The 21051-nt window shown below is 39.5% G+C and overlaps 1 protein-coding gene across 1 annotated transcript in view; it reads left to right on the forward strand.

Annotated features, from left to right (window-relative positions):
- hydin (HYDIN axonemal central pair apparatus protein) overlaps window positions 1-21051 on the forward strand; it is an 888678-nt gene that overhangs the window by 597039 nt on the left and 270588 nt on the right. The window contains exons 39-43 of the mRNA XM_060837518.1: window positions 2798-2955; window positions 4600-4696; window positions 4923-5075; window positions 7536-7706; window positions 19450-19658. Of these exons, the coding sequence (XP_060693501.1) occupies window positions 2798-2955; window positions 4600-4696; window positions 4923-5075; window positions 7536-7706; window positions 19450-19658 (788 nt within the window). The remainder of the gene's footprint in view (window positions 1-2797; window positions 2956-4599; window positions 4697-4922; window positions 5076-7535; window positions 7707-19449; window positions 19659-21051) is intronic.

The following is a 21051-nucleotide window of genomic DNA, read 5'->3' on the forward strand; positions in this document are numbered from 1 at the left end:
GAAAGTAGGCGCGGAGGCGAAGGCGGCGGAAGAATTGTGAAAGTAGGCGCAGAGGCGAAGGATGTTGTGGCCATTTCGGAGACATGGATACAGCACAAACAGGAATGGTTATTGCAGCTTCTGGCGTTTAGATGTTTCAGTAAGATCAAGGAAGGTAGTAAGAGAGGGGGAGGTGTGGCAAGGACAGTATTATAGTGGCAGAAAGGATATTTGATGAGGACTCATCTCCTGAGGTAGCATGGGCTTAGGTTAGAAACCGGAAAGGTGAGGGCACCCTTTGGGAGCTTTCTATTGGCCTCTGAATAGTTCCAAAGATGTAAAGGAAAGGACAGCAAAGATGATTCTGCATAAGAGTGAAAATAACAGGGTAGTTGTTATGGCCGCCTTTAACTTTCCAAATATTGACTGGAAAAGCTATGGTTTGAGTACTTTTTGTCCAGTGTATGCAGGAGGGTTTCCTGATACAGTATGTAGATAGGCCAACAAGGGGTGAGGCCACATTGGATTTGGTACTGGGTAATGAACCCGGCCAGGTGTTAAATTTGGAGGTAGGTGATCATTTTGGTGACAGTGATCACAATTCAGTTATGTTTACTTCAGCAGTGGAAAGGAATTGGTATATATTGCAGGGCAAGAGTCATAGCTAGGGGAAAGGCAATTATGAGGTGATTAGGCAAGATTTATGATGTATAGGAAGGGGAAAGAAACTGCAGGGGATGGGCACAATTGAAGTGTGGAGTTTGTTCAAGGAACAACTGCTGTGGGTCCTTGATAAGTATACACCTGTGCAGCAGGGAGGAAGTGGTCAAGCAAGGGTACCACGGTTTACAAAAGAAGTTGAATCCCTTGTCAAGAGGAAGAAGGAAGATTATGTTAAGATGAGGCATGAAGGCTCAGCTAGGATGTTTGAAAGTTACAAATTAGCCAGGAAGGACATAAAGAGAGAGCTAAAAAGAGCCAGGAGGGGACATAAGAAGTCTTTGGCAGGTAGAATCAAGGAAAACCCTGAAGCTTTCTATAGGTATGTCAGGAATATAAGAAGGACTAGAGTAAAATTTGGGCCAGTCAAGGACAGTAGTCGGAAGTTGTGCGTGGATTCTGAGGAGATGGGGACGTGCTGAATGATTATTTTTCGTCAGTATTCACACTGGAAGAAGACAATGTTGTTGAGAATACTGAGGTGCAGGCTACTAGAGTCGATGGGATTGAGATTCATAAGGAGGAGGAGGTGTTAGCAATTCTGAAAAGTGTGAAAATATTATTATCATCTGGAAAGGAATAATTTGATTAAAGGTAGTCCACTTGGTTTTGTGAAGGTAGGTCGTGCCTCACAAACCTTATTAAGTTCTTTGAGAAGGTGACCAAACAGGTGGATGAGGGTAAAACAGTTGATGTGGTGTATATGGATTTTAGTAAATCATTTGATAAGGTAGGCTACTGCAGAAAATACAAAGGCTTCAGGTGATTAGCGGTTTGGATCAGAAATTGGCTAGCTGAAAGAAGACAGAGGATGGTGTTGATGGGAAATGTGCATCCTGGAGTTCAGTTACTAGTGGTGTACTGCAAAGATCTGTTTTGGGTCCACTGCTGTTTGTCATTTTTATAAATGACCTGAATGAGGGTGTAGAAGGATAAGTTAGCAAATTTGCGGATGACACTAAGGTAGGTGGAGTTGTGGCTAGTGACAAAGGATATTGCGGGCTACAGATGGACATAGATAAGCTGCAGAGCTGGGCAGAGAGGTGGAAAATTATGAGGTGATTCACTTTGGAAGGGCTAACAGGAATAAAGAATAATGGGCTAATGGTAAGATTCTTGGTAGTGTAGATGAGCAGAGAGATTGCTATGTCTATGTGCATAGATCCCTGGAAGTTGCCAACCAGATTGGTAGGGTTCTTCAGAAGCTGTATGGTGTGTTAGATTTTATTGGTAGAGGGATTGCATTTTGGAGCCATGAGGTCATGTTGCAGCTGTACAAAACTCTGGTGCGGCCACACTTAGAGTATGGTGTACAGTTCTGGTCACTGCATTATAGAAAGGATGTGTATTTAATCCACTATCCATGTATTGGAAAAGGTACAAAGGAGATTTACCAGGATGTTGCCTGGTGTGGAGGGAAGGTCTTGTGAGGAAAGGCTGAGGATTTTGAGGCTGTTTCATTAGAGAGAAGAAACTTAAGAGGTGACTTAATAGAGACATACAGGATGATTAGAGGATTAGATAGGATGGACAGTGAGAGCCTTTCACCTCAGATGGTGATGGCTAGGATGACAGGACATAGCTTTAAATTGAGGGGTGATAGATATAGGACAAATGTCAGAGGTAGGTTCGTTAGTCAGGGTGTGGAATGCCCTGCCTGCAACAGTAGTAGACTCAACAGGTTTAAGGGCATTCAAATGGTCATTAGACAAACATATGTATGACAATGGAATAGTGTAGGTTAGATGGTCTTCAGGTTGGTTTCACAGGTCGGTGCAACAACGAGGGCTGAAGGGCCAGTCCAGCGCCGTTACGTTCTATGATTCCCAAATTGACACAATACAACTAATTGACTCTACCGCTCCTGAAGTACACAATGCTGCTTTAATTACTACTGAACATTTCCATGAGAGAAATGGCAACCTGACACCTAATTCTATCCACACAATCACTAAATAATTGCTATAAATCTCAAAGTAAAACTTCCTGGCTGATTTCAGATTTTCTGAAATCAGGTCACTTGAAAAATATTATTAAAATCTGTAACTGTTTCATTTTGTTATGAACTCAACATGAAATCTGACTGATTTCCCTCTAGATCAGAAAGAGAATGAAGTGGAGGAGCTGCCTGATCAGATGGAAAAGCAGGATCGGTTGGTACCTCCAGAGGGAGCCACACTCATCAGTGAAAGTGAGGTCTCTTCAAGACCAGCAACAAGCCTAATATCAGAGGACAAAAAGGAGCCTGAAAACCAAGTAACTGAAAAAGCATTAGAGGCTAAAGGTACAAAACCAATTATGTAGAATACAACACCAGGTCATAGTGTAATAGGTTTAATTGGAGTTAAACCTGTTGGACTATAACCTGGTGTTGTGTGATTTTTAACTTTGTACACCTCAGTCCAACACTGGTATCTCCAAATTACATAGAATACGGTTAAGTACTCAGTTTAATTCGTATTAAATGGAAAACTTTGCTTAAGTTTAATTATTCACGTTCAGAGAAATTATTCTTATAAGTCAAATCTTTTAAGTTTTGCTTGGTGGCTTCTCCCTGGTTTCTTTTCTATGAACTATGGAGTCTTCTTATGCAAATACACATTTAAAAAAAACTGAGCTCTTAAAGTTTCTCAACTTCTAATAACCTGCAAATTTCTAACCAAGTTTCATGGTATAGAAACTATACAATCTGCAATTCTGCTGAGGCAAGTTATTTCCTGGATTACTTTGAAAAATTCTTTTCTCAGAGCAAAACTGACCATTAGATGTCCTTTAAATTGTCCTAAAAATATTTAATCTGCAGATTTTCTTATGTAAAATCAATTTTTAATATTTTGAACTGAATACACTCACAGAATTAGTATCTTATTTTTATTAACATTCGGAGTTTGCAGTTACCTGCTGTAACATACTGAATCAGGTTACTGTTCCAGAAGGATTGTTGACCTTGCTTTTTTTTTAAACAGTGTCCCCCATAAAACTAATCATGCGCATTGGCCACTATTTTGAAATCCAACCTTTAAAATTGATAATAATGTATATAAGACACACTTCAGCACATCCATTTACATAAGAACTAGCAGCAGGAGTTGGCTGTCTGGCCCTTTGAGCCTGCCCCGCCACTCAATAAGATATGGCTGATCTCTTCATGGACTCGGATCGACTGAGCCGCGCTATCACCATATCCCTTAATTCCTTTATTGTTAAAAAAAAATTATATTTGCTTTAAAACATTTACTGAAGTAGCGTCAACTACTTCCTTGGACAAGGAATTCCATAGATTTACAGCCATCTGGGTGAAGATGTTCTTTTTCAATTCAGTTCTAAACCTGCTTCTTCTAATCTTGAGGCCATGCCCTCTTGTCCTAGTTTCATCTGCCAGTGGAAACATCCTCTCTCCTTCTATCTTATTGATTCCCTTCATAATTTTATATATTTCTATAAGATCCTCCCCCCATTCTTATGAATTCCAATGAATATAATCCCAGTCTACTCAGTCTGTCCTCATCAGCCAACCCCCTCCACCCCGGAATCAACCTAGTCTGCATGCCTCCAGTGTCAGTACGTCCTTTCTCACAGTACATTATTTCTGACTTGGCATGACGAATACAGTTAATCATATTGTTGATTTACCTATCAACAAAGTTTATAGTTTGTGCTTTTACTGAGGGCCTCCTCTGAACAATGAAGTGATGTAAGGAAGAATCCCTGGTTGTGTTTTACACGTGTGAGCAGTTATTTAATAGTGAAGTGGACCATTTTCTTAAGGAGACAGTATCGAATGTGATTTTGGGCACCTGACAATTCCTGATTGCTGGTTCAACTGGGACGAAGGAGCAAAGAGTTAATTGATCTTTATCTCACTATGGGTGTGTTCAAATTGAATTCTTGTTGGTCTAGTTGGAATGTGCTCTGACTGGATTAAGAGAAGTAGGGAAGAGTGGGGAAAGGGATAACAATTTTGATTGGGGAACTAATGAAAATAGGAAGTGCTCTGGTAAGTGGCAAGATTGTGATTAGGATAACTGGTGGTTGTTTTTGACCGACACAGACTCAATGGGCCAAAAAACCTTTTCCTGTGCTGTCGGCCTCTATGATTGCATTGTTTTGAAAAGTCTATGCCTGCACTCCTGATTAAAGTTTCATGTGTAAGATTAAAGAAGCTAAGGAAGTTATTTTGTGAAGAAGGAGATTTACTTGAAATATTTGTGTGTTCGGTGCAGATGCTTTTATCAATGTGGGTGTTGGAGAACTGGAAGTTACCCCTGTATCCATGGCTATTGGCAGGTACCTCGGACTTGACCTGTCCCCTGAGGGATGTGCTGCTCGAAACCGCAGAGGCATTGCTATCATAGTACATGGAGCTCCTGCTGCAGGTACAAGTAAATTCCATCATGAGCCCACAGTCCACAGCACATTTTTAAATTAACAATTCAAACTAGACATAATCTATAAATTATCAGTAATTCCATCGAAATCCTTTTTGTTCTGCTTATAATAGGATCCTCTTCCTTTCCCATCCATTTCATATTTCCAGCTCCATAAGTACATTTTCTAATATTTGTTCACATTACAATCTTTTGGCATTTAATCTGCACCACTATGCAAAATGGCAAAAGAATATTAAACGCTTAAAACAAGTATTATTACAATTTGCACGTTCTTCTGGTGCTCAGTATTTGACTCCAGTTTTCCGAAACTGAATCAGTCACATTTGCCTGCATTTCGTCCATACCCCTCTAATCACAGAGTTATCGAAATGTCTTTCAAATATTGTATTTGTACTCACCTGTACTACGTTCTCTGGCAGACCGTTCCATATATGCACCAACCTCTGTGAGAAAAAGTTGTCCTTCAGCTCCCTTTTAAATCTTTCCCCTCTCACCTTAAAATTATGCCCTCTCCTATTCTGGGGAAAAGGCCTTTGCTATTCACCTTGTCCATACACCTCATGATTTTGCAAACCTCTATAAGATCACCTTTCGGCCTCTTACGTTCCAGGAAACAAATCCCAGCCTTTCCTTTGAGGTGGCACACTGGCTCAATGGCTCAGTGGTTAGCACGGGTTTGATTCCAGCCTTAGGCAACTGTCTGTGTGGAGTGTACACATTCTCCCCGTGTCTGTATGGGTTTTGTCCTGGTGCTCCGGTTTCCTCCCATAATCCAAAGATGTGCAGGTCAGATGAATTGGTCATGTTAAATTGCGCATAGTGTTAGGTGTATTAGTCAGGGGTAAATATAGAGTGGGGGAATTGCTCTTCGGAGGGTCATTGTGGACCTGTTGGGCCAAATGGCCTGTTTTCATACTGTGAGGAATCTAATCATCCAGCCTTTCCTTCTAACTCAAACCCTTCAGTCTCAATACCATTCTTGCAAATCTTCTTTGCACTTCTTCCAGTTTAAAAACATAATTCCTATTACAGGGCGACCAGAATTGTACGCAATATTCCAAATGTGGCCATGCCAATTTCTTGTACAGCTGTAACATGACATCCCAACTCCTGTACTCAGTGATTTGACCAAAGATGGCAAGCATGCCAAATGTCTTCCTCACCAATGTGTCTACCTGTGATGCCATTTTCAAGGAACTGTATATCTGCACCCCTAGGTCTCTCTGTTCAACAACACTGCCCAGGGCCCTTCTATTAATTTTGAAAGTCCTGCCTTGGTTTGTCTTCCCGAAATGTAGCACCTCGCATTTATCTAAATTAAACTCCATCTGCCATTCCTCAACCCACTGGCCCAATTGATCAAGGTCCCACTGTAACTTAGAGAAGAAAGTGAGGACTGCAGATACTGGAGATCAGAGCTTAAAAATGTGTTGCTGGAAAAGCGCAGCAGGTCAGGCAGCATCCAAGGAACAGGAATGGCTGAAGAAGGGCTTATGCCCGAAACGTCGAATCTCCTGTTCCTTGGATGCTGCCTGACCTGCTGCGCTTTTCCAGCAACACATTTTTAAATCCACTATAACTTAGATAATCTCCTTCACTGTCTGCTATCCTACCAATTTTGCAGTCATCTGCAAACTTACTAACCATGCCTCCTATGTTCACAACCAAATTGTTTGTAGACATGATGAATAACAGTGGACCCAGCACTGATCCCTATCGAATACAGCTGGTAGCAGGCCTCTGGTCTGAACAGCAAACCCCTACCACCACACGGTGTTTCCTACCATCAAGCCAATTTTGTATCCAATTGGCTAGCTGCCCTTAAAACTCATGTGATCTAAGTCTACCATGCAGAACCTTGTCGAGGCCATGTAGATAATGTCTTTTCTGCCTTCATCTATCTTCTGGGTCACCTCTTCAAAAAACTCAGTCAAGTTTGTGAGACATGAGACATCCCTTCTGAACAGCATTGTGAGTGTACCTGCATATTATCTGTAGCTATTCAAGAAGGTCACTCAGCACAATTTTCTTAGAGGCAATGATGGATGGCATTAAGCAATGACACCTACAATCCATGAAAAAATGTTTAAAAATTGCAAGCTTCTCGATTATAAAGGTTTACAACTGGCTCTAATCCTCAGTTCACCCAATATTTACCATACTCACATTTATAGCTGGGTACATTGGAGAGAGATCAAAAGCAGGACCTTTGACTAAACTTTCTCCTCCTCAACCTAGATATGCTACAACCATAATGGTGGCTCCCTTTCTGTGACTGAACAGTGAAAGGAGGTTGGTTGGGCAGTGGTTGGTGCATCTGGTTCAATGCCTCTACCTATTGAGCCATGAAGAATGAGATCATGCATAGATAATTTGAAGATATTAATTCGATAATGACTCATGCTTGTCTTTTAAAATCATATCATATGTTTTATTTTGTTACAGGAAAGACAAACACTGCTGTCTTTCTTGCAAAATATTATGGAGCAGCCTGTTTGGTTATAGATTCTGTTTTACGGGAAGCGGTTTCAAGTGGTACCACAGCCGCAGCTACACGAGCTCGTGAATTGTGTACAAAAGCTGCTCTGGATCAGATGCTGAGGGATGCTGAAGAAGGTAACATAAGTTTGATAATATCATTTTAGTTAAACATGGTCAATATCCTGGGTCCACAGTTGCCAATTCGGGACCACTCATCACATGATCTCCATTTTCCCATACTTCCATTATTAGTCCCACACAAATCATAAAATCCCTAGAGTGTGGAAGCAGGCCAACTGGCCCATCAACTCTCCACTGACTCTCCGAAGTGCCTCCCACCCAGACCCATGGCCCAATACTTGTCTTTTCCATAGCTAATCCACCCAGCCTGCACATGTTTGGACTGTGAGAGGAAACTAGAGGATCCAGAAGAAGCTGACACAATCTTAAGGAGAATATGCAAACTCCACACAGACTGTCCCCCAAGGCTGGAATTGAACCTGGCACTGTGAAGCAACAGTGCAAACCACTGAGCCACCACGCCGCCCAAATACTGAATAGGTTTTTCTCATTTGATTCAATTAATCTTCACTGTCAGTTAGTGCAACTTTTGTTTCTCATGAAAGAATTCCAATATCATGGAAATCTTCATTCAGGTAAAGAGAGATATAGTTGTTTCTGAAACTTGGATCCTGAATCTAAACAAAGGAAACTTCAATGGTACTAGTGTGAGCCGGTTGTGATAAATTGCAGAATGTTACTTAAAGAAAAGATGATAAATAGACAATGGCAAACATTTAAAGAGTGCTTAGGGGAACTGCAACAATCGTTCATTCCTGTCTAACAACAGAAATACGGCTGTCCACAGCTTAAGAAAAATTTGGGATAGTATTGGGTACAAGGAACACATAATTTGTCCAGTAAATGCAACAGATCTGAAGATTGGGAGAAGTTTAGGTTTCAACAAATGAGGACAAAGGGATTGAATACGTGGCAGAGATTCAGTTATGAAAGTAAGCTTGTGGGGAACATTCAAATTGATTGTAAAAGCTTCTGTAGGTATGTTAAGAGAACAAAATAGTGAGTACGGGACTCTACTTACTCGAGTTTAGAAGAATGAGAGGTCATCTCATTGAAATGAACATGATTCTTCAGGGACTTAACAGAGTAAATGCTGTGAGGGTGTTCCCCCATATGGGACAGTCTTGGACCCAAAGGCATAGTCTCAGAATAAGGGGACACCAAATTAAGACTCAGATGAAGAAGAATTCTTCTCTCAGAGTTGTGAGTCTTTGGCACTCTTTGCCACAGAGAGCTGTGGGGGCAGAGTTCTTGTATATATTTAAGTTAGAGAGAAAAAGATTTGTGATCCGTCGGGGAATCAGGGTTATGGAGAAAATGCAAAAACTGGTCGTGAGGCATGTTGGATTAGCCAAGATCCTATTGATGGAGCAGGCTCAAGGTCTAGTTTTCCTCCTTCTTATGGTCCTATAGTCTCAAACAATTATACGTCCCTAACAATTAGAAAGTAGGGAAATTTTAATGGGGAACAAAGATAGCAATCCAGTTAAATACAATTTTGATTCTGCTTGTAAAGGAGGACACAAATAACATCCAAAATGTTTTGGAACACAGGATCGAATGAGAGGGAGGAACTAATGGAAATCAGTATTAGTAGATAAATGGTATAAAGGAAATTGATGGGATTAGAGGTCAATAAATTCATTTGATCTGAATGTTAAGGATGGAGCTCTCCCACTTCCAGGTGAGCGTGTTGTCGGATTCACAGTAATCTACTTCCCAGAGTACTGAAGGAATTGGCCTTAGAATAGGGAATGCACTGGTGCAGAGTCACTGGCTACCAGTTATTCATGTAAGGACATAAGAACTGGGAGCAGGAGTTGGCAATTTAGCCCCTTGAGCCCAATCTGATATGTGATACAATCATGGTGATTTCATCTCGCCCTCAACTCCACTTTCTTCCCACTGTCCATAACCATTCAAACTATCACTAAGAGAAAATCCATCTCTTCCTTAAATTTACTCCATGTCCCAGCATCCATCATGTTGTGGGGCAGTAAGTTCTATAATTCATGACTGTGAGAGAGGTAGTTTCTCCTGATCTCTGTTTTGAATGTGCTACCCTTTATCCAAAAGGTGTAACCTCTTGATTCAGATTGCTCAAGCAGCCTTATGGACTGTGGTATTGAACTATTAATTGTGTTTCTATTTTTATCCTCCTTTTAGTAAGGAAGACAGTAATGTTTAACTTTTTAAGCTTGGTTTTCCTTATTTTTCTGCTTTGTACGTAAGATTATGGATGCCTTTGTGTTTAAGATGACACTGTAAGTGGCAAATTGTAAACTTGTCCCTATACTAATTTGAGTACATGTGGCAATAAACCTAATTCAGTTCAATTCAATTTAATCCTTTTTACATCTACTCTGTTAATCCTATTTAGCATCTTATATAACTCAATTAGATCTCCTTTCACTCTTCTAAACTCCAGAGAGTAGAGGTCTACACTGCTCAAACTTTCTTTATAAGACAAACCCTTCATCTCTAACAAACCCTTCATCTCTAGAGTCAATCTAGTAGATCACTTCTGACTGCCTCCATTGCAATCATATCCCTCCTGAAATGATGGGACCAAAATTCTACACAATACTCCAGATGTGGTCTCATTAATACCTTACACAGTTGCAGCAATAATTCCCTATTTTTATCCACTTTTCATTTAGTAATTAATGCCAAAATTCAATTTTTCCTCCTTATTACCTGCATACTGATTTTCTGAGATTAATTCATTAGGACACACAGCTCACTCTGCACTGAAGCACTTTGAGGTTTCTTCCTATTTCGATAATAAATTATCTTTCTGTTCTTCCAACCAAAATGGATAGCCTCCATGTTAAACTTCATCTGCCATATTTTGACCCCTTCACTTAACCCATCCATATCAATTTATAAATTTCTTATTTCTTCTTTGAAATTTGCTTTCCCATCTATTTTAATTTCTTCTGTAAACAGTACCTTCTATTAGCAATTTTTTAGAAGATTTATAGCTCAGGTTGATGATAAGTATGTAAGTTATCTCCCGTTTTCAAATGTTTCATCACCATACTACGTAACATCATCAGTGAGAGTCTCCGGTGAAGTGCTGGTGGTATGTCCCGCCTCTCTATTTATAGGTCTTGATTTCTTAAGGTGGGTGATGTCATTTCTGGTTCTCTTTTTCAAGGGAAGGTAGATAGGATCTAAGTCGATGTGTTTATTGATGGAGTTCTGGTTAAAATGCCATGTCCGTAAGAATTCTCATGCATGTCTTTGTTTTGCCTGTCCTTGGATGTGTGTGTTGTCTAATCAAAGTGGTGTCCTTCTTTATCTGTATGAATGGAAACTAGTGATAGCAGGTCATGTCTTTTGGTGGCTAGTTGATGTTCGTGTACCTTGGTGGCAAGTTTCCTGCTAGTTTGTCTGATGTAGTGTTTCTCACAGTTCTTGCATGGTATTTTGTAAATGATGTTAGTTTTGCTGGTAGTATCTAATGGATCCTTTGTTTCATTAGTCATGGTTTAAGTATGTTGGTAGGTTTGTGGGCTACCATGTTGCCAAGGGGTCTGAGTAGTCTGGAAGTCATTTCTGATATGTCTTTGATGAAAGGTAATGTGGCTATAATTTTTGGTTGCCTTGTGTCTGCTTGTTTGGGTTTGTTTCTGAGGAATCGGTGGATTGTGTTATTGCGTACCCGTTTTTCCAGAAAACATTGTATAGATTTTTTTTTGCTTGTGTAGTTCTTGGATGCTGCAGTGTGATATATCTCATTGAAATAATGTCTTGATGCGGCTCCATTTTTGGGTGTGGGGATTATTTCTGAAGTTAAGTATTTGGTCTGTGTTTGTTGTTTTTCTGTAGACGCTGGTTTGAAGCTCTCCGTTAATTATATGTTCAGCTGTCACGTCCAGGAATGGGACTCTGTTGTCGTTCTCCTCCTCTTTTGTGAATTATATGCCTACTTGCAGGATTTTGTTGATGATGCTGAAAGTTTTCTCTAATTTGTTCCATTTTGTGATGGCAAAGGTGTTGTCCACGTAGCGGACCCAAAGTTTTGGTTGGATAGATGGGAGGGCAGCTTGTTCAAGTCTCTGCGTTACTGCTTCCACTATGAGCCCTGATATTGGTGATCTCATAGGTGTTCCATTGAATTGTTTGTGGTTTTCTTTTATTGATTGTCAAGTGGGTGGTGAGTTACAGATCCATTAGTTTCTATGTTTTCTAATAAAACTGTTCAGGGATGTTATTACACACCTGTGGAGAAGTGGGACGTCCAAGTCATTAATATAGATTGTAAATAGTTGGGGCTCATGGACCTCCTAATAACAGCTTGCCAACCAGAAAAAGCCCCATTAATGTCAACTGTCTGCTTTATGTTAGTTAGCCAATCCTCTATTCAAGTTAATAAAGTACTAACTCCATTGATCTTATCTTATGTCCTAACCTTTTCAGTGGTACCATATCAAATACCTTCCCTGAATCCAGCTGCTACATTTTAAGGATCCCCGTTTCCCATCTTGCTTGTGTTATGAAGTTGAAGGTGTGTACTGAATCTTTAAGAGAGAGAGAATGTTGTTCTGAACTGAAAGCTTACAAGCACCTGTGTATATGACCAGCTGGCAGTCCCAGGGCGTAGTGGAAAATTGAAAATATGTAACATTTGGCTGTGAAAGGGATACCTGAGTTCTGGTTGCTGTTTTGACAATAATTTGAATTTAACTCATCAGTTTAAATTATGCTAAAAATTAAAACTCAATTGAGTTTGAATTTATTGTCTTGCTAACATCGAATCAATGAGATAATCCAATGTTAGGTGTATAAAAATGTGAACATTTTGAAAATTGGGGAGAGAGTAACTGCCATCAAGACAAAAACACATAGAGAGTTAACACCTTGCTCTCCAAGAAATTAGGAAACACTCTCTATCAAAGGTACCTTTCCATATGAAAGATACTTGCAGTAAAAAGGAAGACAACAACCCAGGGAGATTCTCAGCTGGAAGAAGGAAGACAGAAGAAGGCAGTGGTTGTGTGATTTTGAAATTAAGTTGATGTAAGTTTCTTATTGTAACAATATATTGTTATAGATTTGGAAGCAGATAGTAAGCAATTAAGGGAAAAGGGGGCTTAGAGTTGTGAATGCTTGTTATTTAATATCCACTTTAAGAGTTACAAAATGAATTGATGTTATTTTCTTTAAATAGTGGAAGTGAGGCAAGGTAAACTTTTCTGGGTGTTCGGTTTAATTAGCAGAGGGGTTCACTTCCATGTCATAACTGTTTGGGATCTTGGGCTTGAGATTTGGACAGGTTTAGATAAGTCCACTCTGAGGTTTGGGCAGATTTGAACAGATTTGGGGTATAAAACATCCCAGCAGATTTAAACAATTGCCGATTAGTGACCTAGAAGTTTAAATTAAACATACTTGAGAAGATTTGTTTTATTTCGGGTACTTGTGGTTGGTTAAATTAAAAGTGCTGGAAATGGCTCTTAAGATTGCCAAAGAGGCTTTGGGGTTTGAAGGTACTTCCCAAATTCACCAAGAAAGTTTAGAAAGATAGAGGAAGGACATATTTTTAGAATTAGCAAAGAGATTATTTCTTCTTTGCAATTTACTTCATCTTTATTTTTTATTTTAAATTATTTAAATAAAGTAAAAATAATTTACTTTATTTTTGTGTCTTCTGTAAATAGTACCATCTATATTTTCCAGTAAAACCGATCAGGGATGTTATTACACACCTTTGGAGAGGTGGGATATCCAAGCAAATAGGTTAGAATTGGGTTTAGCCAGGGATGAACGAAAGGCTGAAATTGCCATGGAGTTGGTCAAGCACTTAGGTATGTTAGAGAAACAGATAAGTGAAGTAGAGTTAGAAAAACCTAAGTTGTAAATGATACAATTGGAGTTAGAAGATGAAGAAAAGGGAAAAAAGAGCCATGAGAGAGGAAGAGGAAAGGGAGACAAGGTGTTTAGCTGAGCAAAAAGAAAGAGAGAGAATTTGAACTTCAAAAATTGTGGATTAATCAGGAAAGCCAAGTTAACAGGATGGAGATGAAGCGAGAAGGTAATAATTTACATAGATATGTTAAAACATTGCCACATTTTGATGAAAAATGCCAAAGCCTTCATTATTTCATTTGAAAAATTGGCTGGGCGGATGGTGTGGCCAGGGAACTAGTGGGTAACGCTAGTTCAGACTAAGCTGGTCGGCAGAGCTAGTGACGTATTTGCAGCGTTGTCAGATGAGGGGTCAAGAGATTATGCAGATGTCAAACAGACTGTATTGAGTACCTATGAGTCAGTACCAGAAGCAAACAGACAGCGGTTCAGAAACATAAAGAGGAAACCAGGTCTGGCCTTTGTTGAGTTTGAAAGAATTAAACATAGTAATTTTGATAAATGGGTGCTGGCCTTAAATATAGATAAGATTGTTGAGAGTCTAAGAGAGATTATTCTCCTGGATAAGTTTAAAAACTCACTGCCAGAGATGGTAAGAGTTCATATAGATGAACAGAAAGTTCAAAAAGGGAGAAGAGCAGCAGAGATGGCAGATAAATATACACTGGTGAAATTTAGTTTCTGGCAGGAATTTGATTCTGTGAAGGTTAGAAATTGGGAGAAGAGGAAATCCTTCACTACAAAGCAAAGTGTAGATCATGCTGGGAATGGTTTATCACAGATGAAAAAAAGAAGCCCAAGAGGGTGAAAAGGAGGTGAAAGGCCGCAGATGTTTTCTCTATACTGAAGTTGGACACACAAAATTACAGTGACGGTGGTTTATGAAAGGCACTATGAAAAAGTGTTTTCATTGCCTGAAGGGGGAACACAAGATCACAATGCTGGTCATTGAAGAAAGGCACTGTGGGAAAAGACGTAGTGAAAGTGGCTAAGCCAGTGGGATTAGTGAAAATAGTAAACGAAACACCAAGAAAAGTCAAGGAGCTGCAGGAGAGTGCAAGCCTAGGCAGGGGTTCTACAAAGGCTTCACCTCTGTGGGTAAAGTTTACTCTGAAAGAACAGGGGGAGAAGGGAAAAAGTTATGATTTTGAGAGATACGGGATCTAACAGTCCCTAATAGTAAAGGGTGAATGTATTTGCACTTTTTCTGACATACTATCCGAGAGAGTGGTAATTTGTGGAATAGGTGGTCAGAAGTTTAGCATTCCCCTGTGTAAGATCGATTTGGAGAACTAAATCAAGACGTTGGAATTAAAGTTGTTCTTGAAAACAATTTAGCAGGATCCAAAGTGGGAATAACACCCCTTGTTGTGGAGAAGCCAAAGGAAAACCAGGAAACTGAGGAGTTAAAAGATATAAACCCTGGAATTTTTCCAGCCTGTGTCGTAACAAGATCATGGATAGCTTACACAGACAGTACTTTAATCAAGTCATATCATAAGTCACAGCAAGCAACAAAAACTAAAGAGAAAGATGAAGGAGTTGAGGTTCAGTTAACTGACACCCTGCTTAATGTAATGGTGCCGGAAAACCTGAACAGGTAGAGGGTCAGGCAGAAGTGTTTAGTCCTGAAAGGCTAATGGACTTACAACAGAATGACGAGAAAGGAATGAGCATCTATTCCTGAGGATTATTATCTGAAAGATAGAATCCTAAGACTGACATGGAGACCATGGCAGGTTATTGCAGAGGGAAAATGAGTGGAAGTGCACCAGATTGTGTTGCCGATAGCATATAGACAGGAAGTATTACGGGTAGCGTATGAATTACCAGTAGGTGATCATCTAGGTGTGAGGAAGTCTCAGGGTCAGGTACAAAAACACTTCAATAGGCCTGGATTGCATAAAGATATGATTAAATTTTGCCATGCATATCATACATGCCAAATGGTAGGTTAGCCACAGGCAGTAATAAAACCCACACCTTTATTGCCAATTTCTGCATTCAAAGAACCTTTCATGTGGGTTATGATTGATTGTGTAGATCCCCTCCCGAAAACTAAAAGTGGGAACCAGTACTTGCTTACCATAACGGATGTATCTACCAGACTTCTTGAGGCAATTCCATTACAGAGTATTCAGGCAAAAAGGGTGGTGGAGGAATTGGTAGCTTTCTTTACCTGGTATGGGCTACCCAGAGAGATTTAGTCAGACCAAGGCTCTAATTTGCTGCTGGACTGTTAAAGGAAGTCATGGATAGCTTAGGCATACAGCACTTTAATCAAGTACATACCACCCTGAGTCCCAGGACCTTTGGAAAGGTGGCATCAGGCTCTGAAACCATGTTGTGAGCATACTGTCAGGATTACCTGAATGACTGGGATAAAGGTATCTCATTTGTATTGTTTGCCATTAGAGATGCCCCAAATGAATCTATTCCATTTACTCCCTTTGAGATAATATTTGGACATAAAGTGAGAGGGCTTTTGAAATTTATTAAAGAAAAATTGACAGGATCGAAGTCAGAGATCTCACACTTAGATTATGTGTCTGAGGTGAGGGAGAGATTTAATCAGGTAGGTACGTTAGCTAAACAGCACCTGAAGATGTCACAGCATAGAATAAAGAAGGTAAATAAAAACTCTAAAATTCGAACGATTTCTCATGGGGATGACATATTTGTATTGTTACCAATTGTAGGAGGTCCCTTCAAAGCCAGGTTTAGTGGACCCTATCAAATTAAGAAGAAGTTGAGTCAGGTAAATTATCTGGTATAGATGCCAGATAGGGAAAAAAAACTATATTGGATGTGTCATGTGAATATGTTGAAACCTCCAGTTCCCTGTGAAATAGACACAGGGAACTGGAGACAGGTGTTGGTTACCACAGAGTGAGGAATCAAATCCAGATGTTGTGGAGTTTGATGTGCCTCAAAAGATATTAAATAATGAGAAAGTCCTTGAGGAATGGGATAGGTTAGTGAATGATCTCTCTCAGGAGCAAAGAACCGAGTTGAAAGGTTTGTTGCAGCAGTATGAGGACATATGCAGGAATTAGATAGTGAGGACTAATACTATTGTGCATGAGGTGGAAGTAGAGAATGCTGGTCCGATAAAACAATGCCCCTACAGGCTTAATCCTCTCAAAGCGACACAGGTCCAGAAAAGAAGTAGATGCGATGCTTGATGAAGATATCTTGAACCGAGTAAGAGTGACGAGAATTCATTGATCGTGTTCATGAATCAACCTGACGGGACTCAACGATTTTGTGTGGATTATCAGAAAATCAACACTAACAAAATCAGACTCATACCCAATACCAAGATTGGAGGATTGTATGGAGAAAATTGGACAAGCCACTTACATTACAAACTTGGACTTACCATATGGTTATTGGTAGGTAACTTATTAGAGATAGCAAAATAAATTCTGTATTTGAAACTCCAAATGAGCTATATCAATTCAAAGCGATGCCTTTTGGAATAAAGAATGCACCAGCCACATTCCAAAGACTCATGTACAGAGTTGTGGACGGATTAACAAATTGTGCATGATGTAAAGATCTTTAGCGAGTCATGGAAGGATCACACGTACAGTTGGCAGCACTCTTCGAATGATTACAAGAAACAAAACTGGTAATAAACTTAAAGAAAATAGAATTCGTGAAGGCAGACGTGACGTTCTTGAAGCATAACACCGGTCATGGAAGGTTAACCCCAAGAAATGTGAAGCTGAAAGCAATTGAGCAATTTCCACAGCCATCCTCAAAAAAAGAGATGCTTCGATTTTTGGGACTAAGTGGATTCTACCAAATATTTCTTTAGATTAGGTTAGATTACTTACAGTATGGAAACAGGCCCTTCGGTCCAACAAGTCCACACTGACCCTCCGAAGAGCAACCCACCCAGACCCATTCCCCTGCATTTACCCCTTCCCCTAACACTACGTGCAATTTAGCATGGCCAGTTCACCTAACCTGCACATTTTTAGACCATGGGAGGAAACCGGAGCACCCAGAGGAAACCTAAGCAGACACGGGGAGAATGTGCAAACTCCACACAGACATTTGCATGAGGCGGGAATTGAACCCGGGTCTCTGGCAGTGTAGTGGCACCACTAACAGATGTACTAAAGAAGAACACAAAATTTAAGTGGACAGAACAATGCCAGAAGGCATTTGAGAATTTAAAAGCAGTATTAACTGCCAAACCAGTTCTGGCTACACCAAAACGTTTGAAACCCTTTAAAGTTGCGATCAATGCTAGCAATATAGGAATTAGAGCTAGACTACTACTGGAAGATGATGATGAATTGAACAGCCAATTTGCTACTTTTCAAATTTCCTCAACACCCACCAGAGAAAATGTTCTACCATCGAAAATGAATTATTGAGTTTGCTACTGGCCTTACAACATTTCAATGTTTATGTGGTGAACACATAAGAGATGGTTGTGTACACAGACCACAGTCCTCTGACATTCTTGGAAAGATTTAAAGACAAGAATATGAGACTATTTCATTGGAATCTTATGTTACAGACTTTTACAAATTGTTTATGTTGCGCTTAGTAAAAATGTGATAGCAGATGTGTGATCACGATTTAAAGAATGTGTAGGTAAGATTGGACAGATTTCAATGATATATACATCTGCAGAAATTAATATGTAAAGTATAGCTTAGAATAATGACCTATGTATTTCATCGCAAAGGGACTTAGAACAAAAAAAATCTTTTCATTATGATGGTTCATTTTGTTCTTCAGTGGGGGAGTGTTATGAAGTTGAAGACAAGTACCGCACCTTTAAGAGAGGGACAATGCTGTTCTGAACTGAGAACTTATAAGTACCTGTGTATATGACTCGATGGCAGTCCCAGTATGTACTGGAAAATTGAAAATGTGTAACATTTGTCTGTGGAAGGGATACCTGAGTTTTCGTTACCTTTGCTCTTTTTACCACATTTTGAGTAATTCTTTTCTGATTTTTAAAAAAAAAGATTTTCTATCTTCCAATCTTTCACTCACCTTTATAGTATGGTATGCTTTAGCTTTATCTTTAACGTCCTGGTTAGGCATGGGTGGTTTTACCTTACAATCTTTCTTCTTCTGTGAAATGTAAGGAACTGAATATCTCCTTAAGGATCTACCATTGCTCATCAATTGTCCTACCTTTTTGTCTTCCTATCTAGTAATTCCCTTAGATTAACTCCAGAACATTAGCATGGGACTCTAGTTTCTCACCATCAAACTAAATTTGAAATCTTAGCATCCTATGATCAGTCTTTACTTGTGGCTCCTTTACTATGAGATCGCTGATTAACTCCCCTTCATTAGATAATATCAAATCCAGAACAGCCTGATCCATGATTGATTCCCCAACATATTGCTCCATGAAATAATCTCTAATAAATTCATCAAACTCTTCCCCGAAGGTCTCCTTGACAATTTGATTAATATAGTCTATATGCACATCAAAATCAATCGTGATTGGCATTGTACCTTTCCTAAAAGGCCCCTGTTTTGTGCCATGTCCCACTGTGGAACTACCATTTCAGGACAATAAATGAATTAGAATTAGGTTTTATTGTCTCAAGTACAGGGCTACAACTACAGTGAAAACTTTACAATGTTGCCGTTCATAGCACCATCTTAGGTTCGAGATACAAAATCATAGATTAAAAAGTAAACACAATGCAAGATTTTGTCACAAAGTAAAGCGAGTATATTCTTGTTCCCAGTTAAAAAATGTCTTGGAAGATTGATTCTGTAGCTTTCATGGTTGAATATTGTTTCACATCCAAAGAACTATAAAGTCAGCTATACTTTTCTATAGAAGGAAAACAGGAGGCATTTACAAATATTTGTTCGGATCATGAAAGTTTTGAGATGTCTCCCTGCTTTCAAATGTGATCATTTGTTATTTCAGTGTCACAGAGTGCCGTCACGCGATATTCATCAATTGGAATTGGAGGTACCACTGTGAATGAAACAAATAAACAAACACCTGATGGAAGCCCGAACTCTGAATTCAAACTTCCACATTTGTCATCAGCCATTCCTCGTAAAAGTAGCATGAACACTTTTAAGTCAAGTCATAATATCCAGAAGCAGCAAAATGACGTCGTAACTTCACAGGTAGAGTACTGATACATTAATATAAAGATACGTGGTGTAAAGGATTTCTTTTAATGTTCTTACCAAATTAGAGTAACCAGAAGCTGAATCAGCTTTATTTGACATACTAACAGGGAGTAGGGATTGGTTAGCTGCTGGAAGGCTGGTTTGCAATGCAGAATGATACCAACATTGCATGTTCAATTGCAATAGCTGAGGTCACCATGAAGGACACTACTTCTCAACCTCTCCCCTCACCTGAAACATGCTGCCTGTCAGGTTAAAAGATCACTTCTAATGAGAGAGTAACCATGTGATCCAGTAGAACTAAAGCAACTTTATCTTTAACATTATAATAAAGTTGTGAGTATTCTGAAAAACATATATTTTGCCAAAAGTTTTTGTCTTGCACTCGCCACGACAAATTGTTAGAAATATCAAAGTTAAGGGAAAATAAAACTTTCACAGTGAGAGAAAAGTGCTGATGAATTGACAAGATAATTCTGACTGGTCGAGGCATTGCAATGGAGCATGCACCAGTTAGATGATGATTGACAGTTAACTGTTAAACTTTGAATTTTAAATTTTGAACCAAGCAGGTGACTCTGATTGGTCAAGGCATTATCTTGAGAAATGAACCAGAGAATGGTTGCTCCCTATTTTGTTGAACTGAACCAGGCATAGTTTGAGTAATGTTCCTTTTGTCAATGAAGAACAGGCCTGCAAGCATATTGATACATGTACTTTCCATATGCAGAAATGCACCACACTGTGAGCTCAACTACCAATCCTCAACTGATTGTCAGTGTAGATCTTTGCACACAAGATCATTAAGCAAATTCTGTCCAGTTTCAGAATAACATTTCATGTTGGGCAGTATAGAAACATAGAAAATAGATACAGGAGTAGTTCATTTGGCTCATCAAGCCTGCACTACCATTCAATACAATCATGCAATCTCAAGTTCTTATTTCTGCCCTCTCCCCATACCCCTTCATCCCTTTAGCTATAAGAGCCATATTCAGCTCCATCTTGAATATATTTAATGAGTTGGTTCCAACAGCTTCCTGTGGAAGAGAATTCCACAGGTTCATAACTCTGAGTGACAAAATTCTTCTTCACCTCAGTCCTGAATGGCCGACCCTTATTCTTAGAATGTGGCCCCTCGTTCTGGACTTGCTCAACATGCACATTCTTACACATCTAACCTGACCAGTCCCATCAGGATTTTATATGTTTCTATGAGATCACCCCCCATTCTTCTGAATTCCAGCAGATATAAGCCTAGTTGATCCAGTCTTTCCTCAATGTCAGTCCTGCCATCCCAGGAATTAGTCTGATGAACCTTTGCTGGACTCTCTCAATAGCAAGCATGTCTTTTCTCAGACTTGGAGACCAAAGCTGCACTCAATAC

This window comes from Hemiscyllium ocellatum, chromosome 17 (genome assembly GCF_020745735.1).
Source record: "Hemiscyllium ocellatum isolate sHemOce1 chromosome 17, sHemOce1.pat.X.cur, whole genome shotgun sequence".
NCBI classification, from domain to species: domain Eukaryota; kingdom Metazoa; phylum Chordata; class Chondrichthyes; order Orectolobiformes; family Hemiscylliidae; genus Hemiscyllium; species Hemiscyllium ocellatum.